Source organism: Chionomys nivalis, chromosome 1 (assembly GCF_950005125.1).
Source record: "Chionomys nivalis chromosome 1, mChiNiv1.1, whole genome shotgun sequence".
Taxonomy (NCBI): Eukaryota; Metazoa; Chordata; class Mammalia; order Rodentia; family Cricetidae; genus Chionomys; species Chionomys nivalis.
This window is the reverse complement of record NC_080086.1, coordinates 151977429-151999366: the sequence shown is the minus strand read 5'-3', so window position 1 is coordinate 151999366 and position 21938 is coordinate 151977429. Positions and strand designations below refer to the sequence as shown.

The window sequence follows — 21938 nt, the reverse complement described above, 5'->3', positions numbered from 1 at the left end:
TGCTCCTCCCTGAACTTGTGAGCCTTGATTTTTCTATGTACCAGGCTCAATTCATAATGGGAACAAGTCACCAAACATTATTTAAAAGGCTGTGGGACACAAAGACTTAACATCTGTCTTCATTTTCCAAGAGAACACCAGCCACCCCACCCATAGGGACATCCATTTGCCCTCCCTACCCACTGAACTCTCCCATGGCCCATGTCTGCAGAAGCCCACACTACCTGAATGTAAGCCTCTTGTCTTTACGTTCCTTCATCTACTCTAGGCCCGAGTGATAAGTCTTGCTGAGAGCTCATAACATCTCTCTCATGCTCAACGTGTCTTGAGTGTGTTTACCATGCAGAGCCACCACACTTGGTTGGGGTTTTAAATCACTCATTCTCCAAGAACATCATCCTAAAGTTTACCCATCTCTGCTGCTACCCATGTGCCCTGGGTATGTACCCATATTCTAGCCAGCATGGACTCACTGCAGGGGCCATGTTTGATGATGGCTTTTATAGACCTCAAACATCTCTTCATGTCTTATCTAGTAGGAAAAAACTAAAAGAAAACCAACTGAACCACCAGGCTCAGCTCAATGCAGACTTGAATTGCCCATAGCCCTCTCTTCCTTCCTAGATTTTGGAAGACAGATTTACTTCTCAGAATCAAGATCATACTCAGAGTTACTTTATCATGTGTGCTCACCCAAATTCACAGCAGCATAGCTTGATTGTGGTAGCCCTCACTTATAGCAGTTGGGAAGTTAAGGCAGAAGGATCATGAGTTCAAGGACAGCCTGGGCTACAAAGTAAGACCCTGTATCAAAGATTAAAATTAAAAACCCAAACAAAAACAATGCCCCTATCTGAGTCCTGTTGCTTAATGCAGTGTTAATAATAACATAGCGCTTAAATGAATATTTTCTGACCTATACTGCATTTTCTGTGCTTCGTTCTGCAGAGGTTAAGCATGGGCAGTTACCCTGTGCCTCTTAAATACGGAAACCAAAACCCATGGAAGGAAAGCAGAGCTAGACAGCCACTGGGGTGAGGGTTGACCTTAGAATTCTTGTCACTGAAAAGCTGAAGTTGGGGATGCCTGCGTGTGTTGCTAGGCTGTCTCTTGGGGAGCACTGTTTTCCTCCTGGAACTCACTTCCTAAATAAACAAAATCCTTGTGTACTCCAGTCTACCAGGGGAGTGAGAAGATCTAGGCAGAAGGAACCATGACTCAGTTCTGCATCTTCTCAAATACACTGTGGCTTTACAAAGCTAAGCCCAATTCTAAAGCAATACAGTTTTTGTGCTTGAGCAAAGCAAGGACACTGTTCTGCAAGAAGATGGCCTGTCATCTAAGTAATGTCTTTGATGCACATCTTAGCTAGCCTCCAATCTATCGCTATTCTGAGTTTTCAGACCCCCAAAGTGCCAGCGCTTCCTGATAGAGCGACTACCCAATTTTATTAAATTTATTTGTTATAGGAAGCATTGATCTTTCATTACTTTGTGGACTTTCAAGATGACCCTAATCTCTTTCTCTCTCCATCTCTCTTACACACACACACACACACACACACACACACACACTCACACATTTTTTAAAAGGATTGAGTCCAAAGATAGGACAAATTCAAGGAAAGAATTATGACAGAAAAATGTTGAAGTGATAAATTGTACCAAAGTTTGTTTGAAAACATGGCTAAAATTCTAAAAATGATTTATTTTTATTATGTGTCCATGTGAGTATTGTTTCATGTAGATGCCAGGAAAGGGCATAATATCACTTGGAACTGGGGTTACTAAAGGTTATGAACCTCTCAATGTAGGGTACTGAGAACCAAAGTCAGGTCCTTTGGAAGAGCAGGGCATGCTCTTGACCACCGAGCTATATTTCTAGCATTGGGTGGCTAATATCCACTGTGGAAAGTTGCCTTACTTCATGGAAATTCTGACATGAAAATTGTTATTGAAATACCACATGTTAAAAATGACCATCTTCATTTCTACTTAAGTAAACGATGGATAAAAGTCACATGTCCCTCAAGAATTATTTAAAAACGTGGTAAGGGAGAGTCAAACAGAGCTACCCACAGGCAATAGGACACTGGATAGATTCAGACTGAGCTGTCCGGAACCCTCACTCTAGCTTTGCCTTCATTGTGAAGTGAGTTCTGCTTGGACCAGCAACAGAGGCCAAAGCACACGAGCTAAACACATGGGACAGGGATGTGCAACAGGCAGAGACAGAGAGGCACCCCGATCTCTCCTGGCCTTTGTAGAATAGGAACAACACCAAGAGCTAGAGGGTACTGAAACATTAGCTTGACCCTTCTGCAGCTGGTTGAATAAGCAGGTTATAAATGGTAGATACTGTCATTAAGTTAGAACACAAAGGGGTCAGTGCTGGAATGCAACGTGGGAATCTGTGGGAAAAGCAAGAATCTGTGTGGGTAATGGGAACTTACCCCAGCACAGCGGTGCACCCCTGTTACTCCAGTACTAGGAGGGTAGGGAGAGATGGGGGGTTAAAAATTCAAAGCCTCCCTCATCTGCTTGGCAAGTTCAAGGTCAGCCCTACCATACAAAACAAAACACCCCAAGCCCATGGACTAGAGAGATGACTCAGTGGCTAAGAGCACTGGCTATTCTTGCAGAGGACCCAAATTTGGTTTCCAGCACCCACATGGGGGCTCACAACCATCTGTAACTCCAGTTTCAGGAGATCTGAAGCCTTCTGACCAGCAAGCACTAAGCACATGTATGATATGCATACTCAGACACAAGCAAACATTCACACACATCAAAAATAAGTTTTTACTACTCCCACCAAACACAAAAGAACAACTCTTCCTTTTTGCACATAAATAATTCAAATTTAAATATTTTAACAAAGATATTTTGATTTTCATAAAGTCAGTGTGCTTATCTTCTATTAGAACCAAGTTGGAGCATAAGCCATAAGACCCTGCCACCTGCTGGAGGGGAAAGAAACCTTTCGAAGGTTGAGGCTGCAAAAGGTATAGGCGGAAAGCTGGCCCAGTTCAGATGTGACTGGGACAGCATTGGAAACTGGCTAGTGCATGAATTTCCCATCAGTGATCTTAGAACTAAAAAACAGAGGAGGTTTGGGAAGATGCAAGGATGCCCCTCAGTGGACCCAGAGTGAGTTAGAGTGAAGGCATGGTGGGATGCTGGCTTCAGCATCCCGCAGAGGCTATGGATGAACAATCTGTCCATTCTGTGTGAATCCACAGGAGATAACCAAACCCAGCCTCACTAAAGACCTGATGTATACAGCTCTAATGCTTGTACTCTGCAAGCTTACATCAGACCTGTCTTTGAATTCCTCCAAAGGGGTGACATTAGGGACACGGGCTTGGAGGAAGTCAGTCAGCCCTGCACTGTGATTCCAGCTGTGGGGTGCTGGGCCGATGACTCAACCTCTCTGGGCTCTCATGTCATTTACCGATAAGAATGCCTAAAGCTAAAAGCTTAACACTTATGGTGCAGGGGCCAAGATCCACAAACACAATCAGGACATGATGGTGAGTATTCTAATTATTTTTATATAAGAAATACCCGAAGCAGAGTCTGGGGAGAGGCTTGTGAAAGTGCTTGCTTTGTAAGCCTGAGATCTAGCAGGATCCCTAGAACTCTGAAAACAAAACAAAACAAAACAAAAAAAACCCCTGGGCATGGTGCTGCAGAACTGCAGTACCAGTGTTGGGGCCAAGCTGGGACAGGCAGATCTCTAGGGCTCATTGCTGACTTGGTAAGACACTGAGAGACCCTGTCTTAAGAAAAAAGCCTCAAGGTGAACAGTCCCTAAAGTTAACTTCTGGCTTCCACATACATGCTCACACGTGTGCACATGCACTCTCTCAGATACATGCACCACAACGCGCGCACGCACGCACGCGCACACACACACACACACACACACACACACACACACACACACACACGAACGCCCACAGTTGCTCACTGGAGTTAGGCTCTCATAGGAAGTGAATGATGGAATAGTGGATAAGCCCAGAGCCCAGCCTTTTCCACCGCCCTCAGATTTGCCAGCTGCTTTACCTAACACTCAGACAAAATTCTTGGAATCCATTTCTCCTTAGTCCTCCCAGATGCAGTAAAATCTTAATATGTCAGGTGTAAGCTGTGTGTGGAGCTTTATGAATTTATGTAAGGCAGAATGAAAGATCCAGCATGTTCCACACACTCATTGCTTCCAGGATGGGGGATGAGTCTCAAGCCATCACTCTGTCCTTGAGGGCCACGGCCTTTGAGGATGTCCGTCTGCTTTAAGCTGGGACTCCCACTCCTTAAGCAGCTTCCGAGGTTCTGCTCTGATACGCGAATACTTCACTTTTTATAGATTGAGTTTATTGTTTTAAATTATGTGTTATGTATGTCTGTCTCTGTGAGTATAGGTCATGTGAGCGCAGGTACACACAGAAGCTTGAAGAGGAAGTTTGGTGCTCTGCAGCTGGAGATACAGGCAGTTGTGAACTGCCCGATGTTCGTGCCGGGAACTGAATTCCCATCCTCTGGAAGAGGAGCAGGTGCTCTTAGCCACAAAGCCATCTCTCCACATCTCCCCGTGCCATGGATAGTTTCTGTTTACTATGTTCAGTCATGTTGTTTCTTTGGTTTAATACCACGAATAAACCAACAGCCCCATTCCAACACACTTGTCCTTTATCTCCGTGCAGGTAATTCTTTGTCTGAAGTCCAAATGAAGTTACGTCCACCATGTTTATTTTCTAAGGACATGCTCGCATTCTGCCCAAGCTTAGCAGAGAACAGACAGCAGTCTAAACATCCATGCTGTGGCTAAAGCTCTTTTCCGGAGCGATATGGTTTAGCAGCACCTGCTGTTGTTTATTGACGTTTATCAATGAAATGTTGTGTCTCAACCTCAGCATCTGTAGAAGCTGCAGGATGAGGCTGGCACCACAGTTCTCTCTTCCAGGGTAAGCCCTGGGTACCTATCCTTCTCAGAGCATCGTGGGGTGGGGGAGAGCACAGAACAGAATATAGGAGACAATGGGAGCCCAGGACCAAGATGCCCAGGAACAAATGACTCAGGGATGGGAGTGGGCAGAGGGAGAAGCCAGTAAGGAAGAGACAGAAAGGGTAAATATGCAAACAACACAGTCACATCTATGGGCTTTCTAAGGTCAGCACTGCTGCTGGCTCTTAATCTGGGCCAATGGCTTCACAAACTTGACTGGTGTCCTAATCTGTGGGACTCAATGGCTAGGTAATATAATTATATTGCCAATATAGAATGAAATGTGCCTTCCTGGAGCTGAAAAATCTGTCAAGACTCCTGCTCATGGTTTCCCTTTCTTCTGTGCCATTGGACTCTAACCCTGTACTTTGTATTTTTTAGACAGGGTCTCCTGTAGCATAGGCTGACTGCAAAGCTCCGCATAGCACAGGATGACCTTGAGCTTCTGGTCCTCTTGCTTCTGTGTCTCAAGTGTTTGGAATGCAGGTTTGTGTCACCATGCCAGATGTGTACAGTGCTGGGGCCAGACCCAGGGGTTCATTCAAGCTAGGCAAGTGCTCTTCCAGGCGAGCTATGTCCCTAGGTTACATACTTGGGGGAGCCCAGGTAGGCTTTGCAACACAATTCAAGGCCATAAAACAGCACGAGGCTGGGTGATCCGATCAAAAGCACGGAGAAGTTGCTTCTGGGAACACAATCACGTCGGTGAAGAGCATGAACCACAAACACACACCACTCTTGAACTGCTGGGCAGAGCCAGTTCTTTCTCCCTATGACTCATTTTTTTGATTCCTTTCCCAAGGCACTTCTGGAGCTATGGCCACAGTAGACTATGCACCAAAATGAAGCTTTGTTTCTGGTGTCATGTGGGGAAGTAAGGGACTTCCTTCCTATTAATGAGGATAGAGCCAAGAGCCTGCCCAGGCGAGCTGGGTTCCATCCAGTGTGTGCACCCCATGTGGAGACATGGGTGATCTTGCTCCACAGAATCAGAGCAGGGAGCGGGCATTAGGTAGGAGATTTCCCAGAGGTGCCAGCAGCTGGACTAAGTAACTTCTGCTAACTTGGTCCTGTTATCAAAAGAAGAGCCACTGGACTTTTCCAATCCGTGGTGCCCTGCTCCTGCCCTAAGGGCTGGGCAGAGCCTCAGTGTCCCCTGTCTCACTTTGGTCTGCAGATTTCCAAGGGAGAGAACAAGGAAGAACCATCTTACCCATGAGGAATTTTGCTCAGGACATAATATCCAGTGTGGGAGTGTTGATAAACCTGTAAGAGAGGAGAGAAAAAGCAAGCACTGAGACAGAGATCGTGATTGCTGGCTTTCCAATCTCTGAATCCTAACAAACACCAGAGGCCAAGGGCAGCTTAAGCAGAGACCTGCAGGCAAAAAGCCTTACTGACAATTTGCATACCCTGTTTGCAGCACTTCCACCATTCACCAGGTTTATCAGGAAGCCGGAGGCTTGATGTCATCTCCATGGTTACCTGGTTAGTGATTAAATTAGGAAGTCTGTATTTTCATCCAAACTAAATACAGCACAGAACTAATGGGGGCATGAGGTCATTGGAGCTCACTGGACATGGTCAGAAAGACCTGGCAGGACAAAAGACCTCTTAAAATTAGAAGTTCCTGCAGAGTACGGCCAGGGCTCCCCTGGGGCCTCAATTTTAGGCCTGCAATGAGCATGGAACTGGAGGCAAGACTGGGCACACTTTCCACCTTCGATCCAATTTGATGGACATTTTCTGGCTCCTGAGAGTGATCAGCCAGGGTTCATTGCAAGAGGAGAGTTAGAAACAGCTGGTGTTGAAAACAGAAAGAGCAAGAAATCGGCACAGTTTCCAAACTTGTGGAGCCCCCAAATTACAGAGGTCTCTCTTGATCTTTTGAGACAGGATACTATTTCCTAACCCGTAAACAGTGAAGAGAAATTAAGGGGATGGGGACACAGCAGCTCAGGAAATTTCAGAATGCCCCTAGCTCTGGACAGAGCCTCTTCTTCTTTAGGATAGGGTGAGATGCCACTTCACCCCCACTCTTGTACCCGAGGAACTTCTGAGGGCAGATGCCCTGTGTGGAGGGATGCCCAGCAGCTAACACAAAATTCTAACTTTCTAAGGCTAATGCTAGGTTTTGAGCTGTGGGCTGATCAATCCATGACCATCTGTAGCCACCCTTTTTTGTCGGCTGGGCTGCTGCAGATGAAATGGCAATCTACTGAGAGCTGGTGCAAGAATGAATGTCTGTACCCTGATACCCTCCCCAGGTTCCCGAGTTCCAGAGAATGGTTGGCATCATCCTCACCCTGTCCTGCACCAGGAAAGTTTACAGACTTCAAGTTGTCAGACTCCAGGGCATCAGAAGGTATGGCGGCACAACCCTGTTCATATAATGGATACACCTTAACTAAATGTGCTCTTCCACCCTGTCCTCGAAGTCCCATATCCCAGAGTTCTCTCCACTATTTCCGTCCAGGAGTCAGAGACAGCCTGGCTGTAACCACTGGTCAAAAACGCGGTGTGAAAATGTCCCCCTTCCCTTGAGACCTATGAGAATGAACCCCAGACTGCCTGCTGGACCCGAAAGGAGGGCATCAGAGTCGCTGCAATGCCGCTGTCTCCATCAGTATGCGAATGCAATGTTACACTATCCTCCTTCCCTCCCACAGCAGGAACCTTCCAGATAATAGATAAGATATGCAGATGAAGGACTACAATGGATGCAGTGAGCCCTGCTCGGGGCTGGGGATGAGCTATGCTGCTGCTGCTGGAAAGGAGACTCCGGAGGAAGACAGCTGGGATTGCTACTGCAGAGTCTGGCCTGGATGGACCACTGAACCAACTTCCAGGGTGTTACAGAGGACAAGGAATTATTCAGAAAAATGGATGCAGATAAAAAAGAAAACAGTGGTTAAATGCCAACCATATTGTCCTTCCGGAGTTCTTGAGATACCAGAATCAGGCACATGGGACCCGGGCTGGCCTTCTAGATGGCAGTGGGTAGGGAGATGCTGTTCTGTTTCAAGACATCTAGCATTACTCAGGTCTTTATTACAAGTCCAAGTTCATTGTGGTCAACGGAAAGATCCAGGGTAGCAACAGATAAAGAAATATGCAAAATGCCTTCTGCATTCATTATGCAAAGGAGAACTTTTTTCCTACCAAGGATCAACGGCAGAAACTCATCCCCTGGTTGACTCATCTTTACAGTCTGCCTTCAATACGCCACCAAACAGCACTGAAATTCTGCAAGAAATTCTGGAAGCAACGACAATGGAAAGACTAGCGAAAAACAAGCTGACAAGGATTTCGGCAAGAAGAAAGCAATGGAAGAGCTTTCCGTTCTCAGCTGTAGCCCTGCACTAGCGAGAAAAATGACACATTGTTGGGAACTGACAGAAAATACCTGGAAAAGAGACCGATCGACTATTATGCCCCAGCAAAAGACATCTGGGTATGGCTTTTCCTTTTCATCATCTCCACTGTTGGTCTCATTTCCACGGGGACATTGCAATTCTAGGGACTGTGTCAGAGGTCTGAGGCGCTTCTGGAGCCAGTGAAGTCAGTCCAAGTATGATGAGGAAAAATTCCGAGGGAGGGGTCGAGAGAAAGCCCTCCAGAGCTGTGTGTCCTGCCTTCTTCCCAAGCTGCTCATGTCCTTGTCCTGTCCTTGGCAGCCCATGCTTGTCCTCATGCTGGCAGCTGCTTTCCTACTTCACTGCTTTTCTGTTGTGCTGCTCTGCCAGAGCTTTCTGTTGACTCACAGCTAATTTTCCCCGAGAACACAACATTGTCTTTCTTACTGACTGACTTTTTTGTTTGTTTGTTTCCAGCATACACCTTCCATAGCAAAGGCCATGGAGAGACACAAAGCAAAAGCAAACACAACTTCCTAGTACCCTGCAAGTCTTCAGGTCTTATGAAACATGTTTCTGCATTCCTTACTTTGACCTTCATGACAGCTTCTGTCTTAGTTACTTTTCCATGGTTGCTGCAAAACACCACGGCCAAGGCAAGGCATATAAGAGAAAGTTTATTGGAGACTTAGAGCTTCAGGGTTATGACTGTCATGGCAGGAACATGACAGCAAGCAGGTAGACATGGCATTTGATCCACAAGCCTGAGGCAGAGAGGTAAACCTGGGAATGGCATGGACTTTTGAAACCACAAAGTCCACCACCCCCAGTGACATACCTCCTTCTACATGGCCACACCTCCTAATATTTCCCAAATAGTTCCATCAACTGGGACCAAACATTCAAACCTCTGAGCCTATGGGGGCCACTCTGGTCATTTCTAGCCAAACCACCAAGGTTAGTCATAGGAACAGCCCTTCCTGGCTTCACTTCTCACGTGAAGAAACTGAGTATTGGAGCCACAAATGAAGTGATTCAAGGTAGCATAACGTAGAAGGAGAGCTCGGAGCTTCAAGTGGACACACACCTAAGGCTATTTCTATAACACCACCACGCTGGCTGGAGAGGCTCTCCCATTGGTCATGCTCTGCCAGCCACAACTGTCTTATGAAAGACTCAAGTTCTCTGCATCTACCATTGGAGTCATTGGTGGCTCTCTCTACAGACCAGGGGACTATTGCTAGCTCCTTTCACCTATCTGGAAACTATCACTGAATCTATGGTAAAATTATTCACCATTACTGATTTTTCCCCTCAAGCTGAAATCTGTATTTGAAACATTTTCTGGTAAGACGGGCAAATGAACACTGATGAATGCATTTGATGTATGCCCACTGGCAATCCGCTGTGTGCAGTGACTGGAGGAAGGTGTGTGTCAATATCTGGATCAAGACAGTGACAGAGTGGGGCACTGAATGACATGAGGAAGAGGACATGAGACAGTACTGAGAGCATGACACATGAGAACACCGTGAAGCAGGTAGGCTTTGCACAAGAGCGACACACACTGGGACGTCAGAAGATGCCCTTGGTACCCTACTGTGTGTCATGACCAAAGTGGTTTTAGTTGTTCTTTCTTAGAGTTTATCCAGGAACTGTACATCAAACTGTTTTCCCCCCAAAAACCATTTTCTGAGGCCTTTACATTGCCATATTCGAAAACTGTCTTTATACAGGTCACTAAGTGAAAGTAAGGTCATTAGGGCAGGTGCCCATCTCCTGTGACCGGGGTGCTTCTATCAGGGACAAAGAGGGGTGTAGTGATGGCTCAGTGAATGAAATACTTACCATGAAAGCCTAGGACCTGAGTGTAACTCTTCAGAACTCTTGTGAAGCCGATTATAGCAGCACACACCTGTAATTCCAGCACCCCGTGTCGAGATAAGAGGCAGAGGCAGGAGAATTCCTAGAAGATTGCAGATGGGCTTTCCGGGCAAGGCAGCCACGAATAGTCAAGAGATCACGTGTCAAACAAGATGAAGGTAATGATTGGCATGCCAGGTTGCCCTAAGGCTTCCACATAAGTGCTGTGGCACATTTACCCACACACTCCTTCTTTCTCTCTCTCTCTCTCTGTCTCTCTCTCTCTCTCTCTCTCTCTCTCTCTCTCTCTCTCACACACACACACACACACACACATTCTCCCATGGACAGAGACACAGGTGCAAACTGAAGGAGGATGACATGAAGAGTCACAGGGAGTTCCTGGGAAAAAGAACAAGGTCTCAATGGGACATAGAACAGTGGAATGCCAAGAGCCACCAGCCACCACCCACCAGCAGCAGCTGGAAGGTACCAAAAGGGTTGTCTTCTATGGGGCTCACAGTGCTATGACCCTACCCCCTGCAAACCACAGTGGCCTCATACATCCCTAGGGTCAAGTGAGGTCATCATCCACAGCTTGCTCTTTACCACGGGTCACTACTCCCTTTTACACAAAACTGGGACCGGGTAAGTAGTGGGTCAAACCTGGAGTCTACAGGCATAATGATGACATAAGCAATGGCTTTGTCACTAAAACCCAGTTCTACTCAAAAGGACCAGGTCACTGGCCACTCTTGGAGGCCGTGGCCTTCTGATAGTCGGGGGGATCTGCTGGTGTCCACGCCAGCCTCTTTCCTTCCAACCTCACAACCTCATGGGGTTGTGCTTCACAGTCCCTTTAATTCTCTCCTGACTCTGAACTTCTTACATTGTCAGAGCAAAAGGACTTCCAGAATTCCCTTTAAATCAGCTTTCTAGACAGCAGAGTGCTGCTTGCAGCAGACAATGCGCCCCGCCCTTCACACTGGCAGGTGCCACATCCAAAGATCAACCAACTACAGAGAGAAAACACTTGATAATAATTTGTGCATATGCTTAATGTATACAAGCAAAGCTTTCTCTTGTCATTGCCCCAAACAATGTAACAAAACACCAATTCATTCAACATCACAATAGGCATTGTAGGTAATATGGGGATGACAGTCCTAATTTCATGTCTGTTCCTGTGATAAATTCCCTGACAAAAACAACATTAAGGGAGGATGGGTTTCTTCATTTTGCATTTCTGTTATGGTCCATCATTGTGGAGAAGTTAAGGCAGGAACTTGAAGCAGCTGGTCATATCTAGTCACGAGCAGAGAGAGAATGAATGCATGCTTGCTTGTGCTCAGTTAGCTGCCTACTCTTACACAGTCCAGGATGCAAACCCGGGGAAAGTGTCACCCACTTTTACCCTGGGTCCACACATATCAGTGAACATAATCAAGACAACCTCCCACAGACACGCCCACAGGACAACCTGCTCTACCCAAGACACCCCCCCCCCCACATGCCTACAGGACACCTTGCTCTACCCAATCCTTTATTAACAATCGTTTCCCAGGGGAGTCTAGATTGTGTCAAGTTGAACCCTCATAAGGTTTTAGAGTACAAGAGCAGTTCCTGCACACGTCATCTGAAAATCCCCCTACATCATTGGACATTAGAGACATCGACCTCTGGGGATTCGGTATCCTTAGAACCCCAAACCATTTCCCTGTACTCATCCAGGCATGGCTGAATTCAATTTTGAAAAGATACCGAGAGTGAGAGAATCAGTTTAGAGAAGCGAAGATGCCCATATCTCTCCTGAGGCTTGCATTAAGGCCTCTCAGGGAACAAGCTGAGAAATAATTCGTTCAACAACTGCAGGGAGCTGCTATAGACTCAGGAACACTCAGAGCCAAGTCCATTTGGGAAATCGACTTGGGCTGATGATCTGGAGGGTTCTTAGAGACTCAGCCAAGGCCCGGAGCCTCTAGATGGACAGATGGAGGTCACAGGGACAGGCCCCTGCTCTGCAGAAAGCATGATGTCCCGAAAGCCAGAGGCACTGGCTCTTCTATGAGACTCTGACACTGCTAAGATCAAATAGAGGCTCGGGGCAGCTATACCTGCATCTCGGGGCAGCTATACCTGCATCTCGGGGCAGCTATACCTGCATCTCAGGAAGCTATACCTGCATCTCAGGAAGCTATACCTGCATCTCGGGGCAGCTATACCTGCATCTCGGGGCAGCTATACCTGCATCTCAGGAAGCTATACCTGCATCTTGGGGCAGCTATACCTGCATCTCAGGAAGCTATACCTGCATCTCGGGGCAGCTATACCTGCATCTCAGGGCAGCTATACCTGCATCTCAGGAAGCTATACCTGCATCTCAGGAAGCTATACCTGCATCTCGGGGCAGCTATACCTGCATCTCAGGAAGCTATACCTGCATCTCAGGAAGCTGGCAGCCAGCCCACCTCTTTTCAAAAGTTTTTCTGGGGAAAGCTGCCTTTAAAATTGGGGTTGGGGCAGAGCTGCAGAGATGGCCCAGAGGTTGAGAGCACTGGCTCTTTTTCCAAAGGCTCCTGTTTTAGTTTCTAGTACCCACATGGTGGCTCCCAACTGTCTGTATTTCTGGTCCTAGGGCATATGATGTCCTCTTCAGGCCTCTGTAGGCACTATATGCATATGGCACACAGATACACATTCAGGTGCATACACATAAAATAAAAATAAATGTAAAAAAACTAAATCAAAAATAAATGTAGAAAATCTGATGTGGAGACTGGGAATAGAACTTAGTAGTCGATGGCTCATGTAGCATGTGTGAGGTCCTGTGTTCAGTTTCTAGGAGCATTACAGAAGGAAGGGAAGGGGTGGAGAAAGGGAGGTGAGGGGGGCGGGTAAGAAGGAGGGAAGAAGGGAGGTGGTTGTGGGGGAAGGAACGAACAAGGAAGAGATGGAGGGAGGGAAAACCAGAGAGTATGTTATGCTAAGAGCACTAAGTCACAGAAGGGTAATTGCTGCACTATTCTGCTTACATGAAGCCCAGGGAGCGAGCTTGTTTATGGAAAGGGAAAACACAACTGAAGGGCTGGAGGCATGGTTCAGTGGCTGAGAATACTCGCCATGCAATCATTAGAACCAGAGTTCAGTATCACTATCTGCAAAATAAGCAGGGTATCTCACACAGGCCTGTCACTCTACAAACCTGCAGGAGGCAGAGGCAGGAAGATGGTTGGTGCTTGCTGGTTTCCAGCCTAACTGAAAAACAAGGACCCCAGGTAAAGGAAGAACCATCTCAAAGAAGCAGGCAGAGAGAGTAACAGAGGAGGATACCAGATACCCTTTTCTGGTCTCCATGTGCATGCCACAGTCACGTGCACCCATGCATGCACACACGTACAGACACACACACACACACACACACACACACACACACACACACACACACACACTGTTCAATGTCTACAGAGTTGTCACCATGGATGGTGAACCATTCTATTCATAGATGATGATGACATCACACAACGCTGTGAACATGCTTAAGGAGAATACAGCTGACTCCCACACTTGCAGGTGCTAAAATGATACACAGTGTTCTAGCTTCATTCTGTTGCTATGGTAAACACCATGGCCAAAGGCAACTCAGGAAACAAAGGGTTTATTTGGCTTAGACTTCCAGGTCATTGTCCATCACTGGAGGAAGTCAGGGCAGGAATTCAAGAAGCAGCTATGAAGGAAGGCAGCTAGCTAGCTCCCTTTCTGGCTTGCTCACAGTCTCATACTTACTTAGCCTTCTTATATAGCCCAGGACCTCCCGCCTAGGGAACGGTGCTGCCCACAGCTGGGCCCATCGATATTATTAGTTAACCATCAAGACAATTCCTACAGACATGCCGACACACCAGACTGATCTGGGTGGTGTGGGAGGTCCTTCTGTCTATGTGTTGCTTTTATTGAAGAAACTGTCTTGGCCTGATAGGGTAGAACTTAGGTAGACAGGAAACACTAAACTAAATGCTGGGATAAAGAAGGATGGAGTCAGGAGATGCCATGGATCTGCCGCCAGAAATATATGTGCCAGAACTCTGCTGGTAGGCCACGACCTTGTGGTGATACACAGATTAATAAAAATGGGTTAAATTAAGATGTAAGAGTTAGCCAATAAGAAGCTATAGCTAATGGGCCAAGCAATGATTTAAGTAATACAGTTTCTGTGTGGTTATTTTGGGGCTAAGCTAACCTGGCGGCTGGGAAGAAGAAGCGGGCCCTCCTCCTACATCTGGGGAGTCCTTCAGTAGAGACTCCTTTTTCCCGTGACTCTAGGCTATGTCAGTTAACAGTGAAAGCTAAGTAGGAACCCAACATGGATACATAGTCACTCCAAAAGGTCGGGAGGAATGGATTTGTAATATTTTAAAATTTAATACAAATTAATGCTCATTTAGGAAGATTTAGATGCTGTCTATGATAAATAATGAATCTAGAAGGGCAGGGTGGCTAAGTGTGGAAGTCATATACCAATATGACCTGAGGTGCTTCAAGGTTTTTTTGTCCCCCACTCCCTCCACCCCACTACTGTTGGCAATCACATACCATTGGCCATTCACAGAATAGGTATGAAGTGTCAGAACCAACCACTAAGAGGCTCCCTCAGGATTACCCCCTATTCTTTTATCATTTTACATGTGACAGGAGCCTTTGGCCCCAGAACTCTGTTAGTGACAAAGATGAGCAGGAAGTTAGACTTCCTGACACCTGACTAGATACACCTGACCTCAAAGTTCTCCCAAGAGATACCTGGCTAGATACACCTGACCTCAAAGCTCTCCCAAGAGACACCTGGCTAGATACACCTGACCTCAAAGCTCTCCCAAGAGACACCTGGCTAGATACGCCTGACCTCAAAGCTCTCTCAAGAGACACCTGGCTAGATACGCCTGACCTCAAAGCTCTCCCAAGAGACACCTGGCTAGATACACCTGACCTCAAAGCTCTCCCAAGAGACACCTGGCTAGATACACCTGACCTCAAAGCTCTCCCAAGAGACACCTGGCTAGATACGCCTGACCTCAAAGCTCTCCCAAGAGACACCTGGCTAGATACACCTGACCTCAAAGCTCTCCCAAGAGACACCTGGCTAGATACACCTGACCTCAAAGCTCTCCCAAGAGGAGCAGTGAAAGGCCTTGGAAGATGTACCTTTAACTCTGACTCTCACTTGCCCAGGGGGACTCCAGGTGACACCAGCACCTAAGGCAGGCCCCAATTCATAAAACTCACTTATAGAGCTCCATGTGTTTCTGCCATGCTCAGCCTCACAGCAGCCCCTTGGGGGTGGAAATGATTAGTCTACACACTGACATAAACCTTGGAAGTCGGCCACGATGGCCATGCCTTGCTCGCTTTACGATGTTGTGGAAGGCATGTTTCCAGGAAGTATCTGGCAGCAACACCTTCAACACCAGGTCTTTCCATTCTTCTACCACTTGACGACCTCATAGATACTCTCTGGATACTTCCTGCTGAGACCCGAGGATGTTCCAATTGAATCCAACATTAACCTTTTACACCCACTCCCGGGAGAATTGAGTTGTAGCCTCCAGTGAGCTGCTCAGCGGCTGGCATTCATTTCAGCACAGGCAATAAAGGACCCCAAGTCATTCCAGGCGGAAGTTTCAAAGCAAATGCTGGACAATATTGGCAGAGGAAACAAACCAGCAATGAAAGTCAGTAACACTCTCAGGATCACAAAGCCCAGGACATGGATTCAAGGGAAAAGTGTTTCTCTTGCAGCAAAGTCCCACCTGGCAAACGTGGCAGGGTTTCGGAAAACACACCCACAGGGCAGAAGGCCCTCTCCTGCCTTTTTGCCATTTCAGCAGGATCCTGGTAGTGTCCCATGGAAACAGAGTGGAACTCATCTGCCCTCCACGCGACCCACAGACAGGGAGCTGAAAACCAAATGGGCCGAGCAGCAAAGACTGGCTCATTCTGTAGCCTGGTTATTAGAAAGAAGTGGAAAGGAACAGTTAAGGAACTGGGGGTAAATGAGGGCTGTGGCAGGAAGGGGGTGCAGGGGGAGGAGGGAGGAGAGGACCTTTTGAGGCAACTGGAGGGAGGGTGACCCTGGCTGCTGTAGCCACAGAGGTTCTGTTGACCCAGTGAAAGAGCAGTGATGGCTGCCCTCCACCCCCAGTTCTCCATGCTGTCCTTCCCAACTGTATCATGGAGGACTCAGGCTCAGCTTCATCTGTGTCCGATATTCTAGAATTAAGAGGCTTTGGGGTGGGTGGGAAGGGGTGATCTGCCAACTGTTACCAGTTTAGGAATAATGATTTGATCAGAAGCTTGAGAAAATGAGGAGACCATAAAGGCCTGGGTGAGGCACGTGCAACACTAGACACAGTAGACCCTGGCTAGCTTTGGGAGTCAGAAGAAACCCTCGCTTCAGTGAAACACAGCAGCTACGGAGAAGGCTATGAAGCTGGGCTCCATCAGCCCTGGCTGGCAGTCAGAATAAAGCATAGAGACTCTCAGATGCAAATTAGAAGTGGTACAACGTGTGCACGGGCTGTGTATGTCCCCTACATTCCAATGTTAAAGCGCTGTTCTTTGCCCCTCCAGGGTGACAAGATGGCCTCCGCAGATGGCGCCAATGGTAGGTGGTTAGGACTGTATGATGTCATAAAGGCAGAAAGCCGTCAGTCACAAATGAAGTCGGTGTCCCCGTACAGGGACACAGCTCATGCCTTTGTTCTGCAGAGTGAGCTGCTGCCAGCTGATATTGAACCCGCAGCTTCCAGACCTGTGACTAGGGAATTGCTGGATAGGCCACCTAGCCCTTGGCAATTTGTTACAGTACCTCACATGACCAATGTAGCTCCTATGAGTGGCTAAGACACCCAGCAGTAACAAGAGTGACTCGCAGACATGCACACAGGGGGACTGGGACAGTGGAAGCTGGTACTTCCTTTAGAATCTAAATATCTGCTCACCATCTGACTCAGAAACTGAATTTTTCCTTCCATAACCAATACTATATAACTTTTTCCTTATTTTCCTTTACATGATTTTCTGATATATATGTATGTATGCACATATATATGTATATATGAATATATTGAGAATTCTATGCATGCATAAATGGTTTTGAATATTATCCCCCACCTCTCAGATCCCCTTGTTTCCACTCCTCTCAACTTTGGGTCCTCTTTTTTTCTCTCTTGTAACCCACTGGTCCAGTTTGTACTCCCCATATATTCATGGGTGTGGATCCATGTGCTGAAACAATCTGGACACACCAGGGGTTGCACTCTTGAAGAAAACTGATTCTCTTTGTCCAAGAAGACATCAACTGTCAACAGCTCCTCAGCTCATGACCCCCGACCCTCCCTGTGGATGTTGATCTGGGGAAGGCCTTGTGCATGCAACCGCTGCTGCTGTGGAGTGCATGAACACAGCGCTCCTGTCATGTTCAGAAGACACTGCAGAAACTGCTTTCTTAGATGCATCTCATAGAAATGCGACTTACAGTCACATTAAAACCTCTTATGAAGAACCACAGAGGCATCGCTTGTAAATGCCACCTAGCGATGCCAGGCAGAGATGAGACAAGCAATGACTCGAGTGGAGACTGAGGGACTTCTGCAAGTGGAAAAGCCAGTCTTCAAAAGTTACTTCTCTGTGATGCTGCCCATGATTGTCATTCTGAAATGCCAAAGTGATACTGGTGACGATGACTCCAACACTGCCAGGATTTCATTGCTCTGCGTCTGGGTTGTGACAGTGTCTTAATCTGCTTAGCTCTGCTGTAACAGAATTCCACAGATCGGGTAACTTGGAAGGCTCAGAAATGCATTGGGTTGATGGAGGAAGGTCATTGGTTAATTAATAAAGAAACTGCTTGGCCCTCATAGGTTAGAACATAGGTGGGTGGAGTAAACAGAACAGAATGCTAGGAGGAAGGGAGTGAGCTGAGACACCATGCAGCTGCTCCCCAGGTTAGACACGATGCAGCCAGCCGCCAGGTCAGACATGCTGAATCTTTCCCGGTAAGCACACCTAGTGGTGCTACGCAGATTATTAGAAATGGGCTAAATTAATACATGAGAATTAGCCTAGAAGAGGCTAGATATAATGGGCCAGGCAGTGTTTAAAAGAATACAGTTTGTGTGTTGTTATTTTGGGGCATAAGCTAGCCAGGCTGCTGGGAGCTGGGTGGCAGGAATGCAGCCCGCAGCTCCTTCAACAGAATGGCGCCTGACGTGGTAGCAGCAATTTCTTGGGTCTGCTCTGCTTGCTAGAGGCAAGCAAGTGCTCTCATCTAAGAGAGGCTTCCTGACTCAGCTTTAGCTGCAAAACCCTGCAGCTCTTAAGAGGTCCTGCCACGAAACACTTAAATGGTGTTGATAAGAGCCGACTGAATACTTGTTTGTTTTCAGCAGTAGCAGGAAAAAACCTGAGTTACTTTAAAATGCCGGCTTTGTGGGCTGTCCTGCAAGGGTAAACTCTAACTCTTTCAAGCAGGCGGTCCTGACTACAGAGCTTTTTGAGTGTTGCTTAATAATTGTTGCAGTTTGCTTGCTGGCAGGGACCTTGAAATGCCTAGAGTTGTAGCGATAAACGTGGTTACAGTCGGTACCTCAGCCACGAGGCTGGAAAGCTAAGGAATGGGCTGGATCCAGCCATCAAAGCCACGGCTTTAGTCCTACTGAGATTGCTTGGTAAATTAAAGACTCATACGGTCAGAAAAACAGAGAGAGATACAGTAAAGAGAGCATCAAAAACAAAGAAAACTTCTAAATGATTTACAGTGTGTTAAAAATATATGCAGGCTAAAAGTTAAAGTTCTTAAAGTTAAAAAAAAACAAAAATAAGGAAGAAAGAGAATAGTTGGGTGTGGTAGTACACACCTTTAATCCCAACACTTGGGAGGCAGAGGTAGATTGACCTCTGTGACTTTAAGGTGTGGTAGCACACGCCTTTAATCCCAATGCTTGGAAGGCAGAGAGAGAGATACAGTAAAGAGAGCATCAAAAACAAAGAAAACTTCTAAATGACTTACAGTGTGTTAAAAATATATGCAGGCTAAAAGTTAAAGTTCTTAAAGTTAAAAAAAAAACAAAAATAAGGAAGAAAGAGAATAGTTGGGTGTGGTAGTACACACCTTTAATCCCAACACTTGGGAGGCAGAGGTAGATTGACCTCTGTGACTTTAAGGTGTGGTAGCACACACCTTTAATCCCAATGCTTGGAAGGCAGAGAGAGAGATACAGTAAAGAGAGCATCAAAAACAAAGAAAACTTCTAAATGATTTACAGTGTGTTAAAAATATATGCAGGCTAAAAGTTAAAGTTCTTAAAGTTAAAAAAAAACAAAAATAAGGAAGAAAGAGAATAGTTGGGTGTGGTAGTACACACCTTTAATCCCAACACTTGGGAGGCAGAGGTAGATTGACCTCTGTGACTTTAAGGTGTGGTAGCACACGCCTTTAATCCCAATGCTTGGAAGGCAGAGAGAGACAGATCTCTGAGAGTTCAAGGACAGCCTGGTCTACAGAGTTATTGCAGGTCAAAGATATACAGAGAACCTGTCTCAAAAAGCAAAAAGTTAAAAGTAAAAATAAACGAAATAAAGGTTAAAATAAAGCCGCACAAAGATGGAAAATACACAGAAAATCTTGATACTGTATGCTATTATGCTCTCTTTGAATTGTTTGAATGCTGAGAAAAGAGCAACAGCTGCTAAAAGATATTTGTTTATAAATGCTGCTGAACTAATCCAACATAGATATTTTGAAAACACCTTGACTTCAGAATTTGGATCTAAGGATATGATACTTTGGAAAGGAGTTTCTTCTTTTGTTTTCACAGATGATGAGACCCTGTGTATTGCTTCTATCCCAATATGGTATGATAGACCATGCCCTCCCGAAAGGTTGCTGTGAACACCCTCAAAAAATTACTTTGCTCAACTGCCGACTGAGATGAACCTAACAGACAGGTTATCCCATAAAAGACCTGAATAACAGCGCCCCCATTCAGCAGGAAGCAGTTTGGAGAGAAATAACTGCGCCCATGTTCCTATATATTGTTTATAAATGTTCTTTTACGTTTAAAGGGGGATATGATTAGATATGGATAATTTACACTGGTATAAGTTTTGCTTTGTTGATATAAATTTAAGGTCAATTTTGTTATATGCACATATATGTATGTATGTATTTCTGATCTTGATTAAGGTATTGTGATTGTGTAGTTCATTAAAAAATGTAACGTATATAGGTTGTTAATGGATAATCATTGACAATAGTCAAGCTTGTAGTTATTTTAGTTAAGATTTTCTAGATGTACATAGATATATTTTAGGTAGGCATTCTTCATATCTTTCAAAGATTATAAAATATGGTATTTTAAATGTTTTAATAACTTAGGGTTTTTCATGACAATGAGACACATCTGCTCCTGGCAGCACCAATCTACTTCAAGAAGAAAGAAGATGGGCATTGAAGAGGCACCTTATGGAGTTTGATAGCCATTTGGGCAAGAAACTGCTCTTGTCTGGACTATTGTATAAACTGGACACAGAGAACCCACAAAGAGAGAGGACTACTGAAATTGCCTAAAGGTGAGATGATCTTTCAGGGTTCCTGATTCATGAAGGAGTCTGCGAGACATTCTGCAGGACACAGAAGATAGTGACTGAACTGCCTTTGGAATTTCCTGCTTTATGGAAATGTCTCTGGATACTATGGACCTGTAGGCCGAAGATGAATGCCCCAACTATACAGAGGAACTTTGGGTGGCTGTCCAGGCAGTGAGATGTCTCTGTGATTTCTAGAGTTTTGTAAGTTGCTTACTTCTCATTTACTTAGGTAATATTATATCCTTCTGGAGTCTTTGATGGAGTTGAAGAATAGATAGATAGTTATAGTTTTCCTTTGTTATGATAAAAGATAAAGTAGGTGTAAATATTGTAACTGTAATTCTTGCTTTATAACTGTTTTGTTATATGTAATTTTGCTATGTTAAAGTTAAAGCCTTCCTTTTTTGTTTAAACAGAAAAAGGGGAAATGATGGAGGAAGGTCATTGGTTAATTAATAAAGAAACTGCTTGGCCCTCATAGGTTAGAACATAGGTGGGTGGAGTAAACAGAACAGAATGCTGGGAGGAAGGGAGTGAGCTGAGACGCCATGCAGCTGCTCCCCAGGTCAGACACGATGCAGCCAGCCGTCAGGTCAGACATGCTGAATCTTTCCCGGTAAGCACACCTAGTGGTGCTATGCAGATTATTAGAAATGGGCTAAATTAATACATGAGAATCAGCCTAGAAGAGGCTAGATATAATGGGCCAGGCAGTGTTTAAAAGAATACAGTTTGTATGTTGTTATTTCCGGGCATAAGCTAGCCAGGTGGCCGGGAGCTGGGTGGCAGGAACGCAGCCCGCAGCACCCACAACATTGGGTCATGGGTCTGGAGGGGTTTCCGAATCTGCTGCAGGTCTTCTGCATTGTCCCATGGAGGAAGATAGGGAAGACCATGAGAGAGAATGGTCACTCATCCATTCATGAGGGCTCTGCTCAGAAAACATTCCAGGGAGGCCTCACTCTTACTATGGCTGCAGTGGTGATTAAGTTTTCAACACATACTTTTTGATGAGACACATTCAAGCAGTAACAAGCTATAATCAAATGGTCCTATACAGATGATGAAATT

General features: G+C 45.8%; 1 protein-coding gene across 4 annotated transcripts in view; it reads right to left on the bottom strand.

Moving 5' to 3' along the window:
• Positions 1-21938, bottom strand: part of Dpp6 (dipeptidyl peptidase like 6) — an 887986-nt gene that overhangs the window by 184932 nt on the left and 681116 nt on the right. For all 4 annotated transcript variants that reach the window (XM_057791926.1, XM_057791942.1, XM_057791918.1 and 1 more), the window contains exon 6: positions 6221-6273. In XM_057791926.1, the coding sequence (XP_057647909.1) occupies positions 6221-6273 (53 nt within the window). The remainder of the gene's footprint in view (positions 1-6220; positions 6274-21938) is intronic.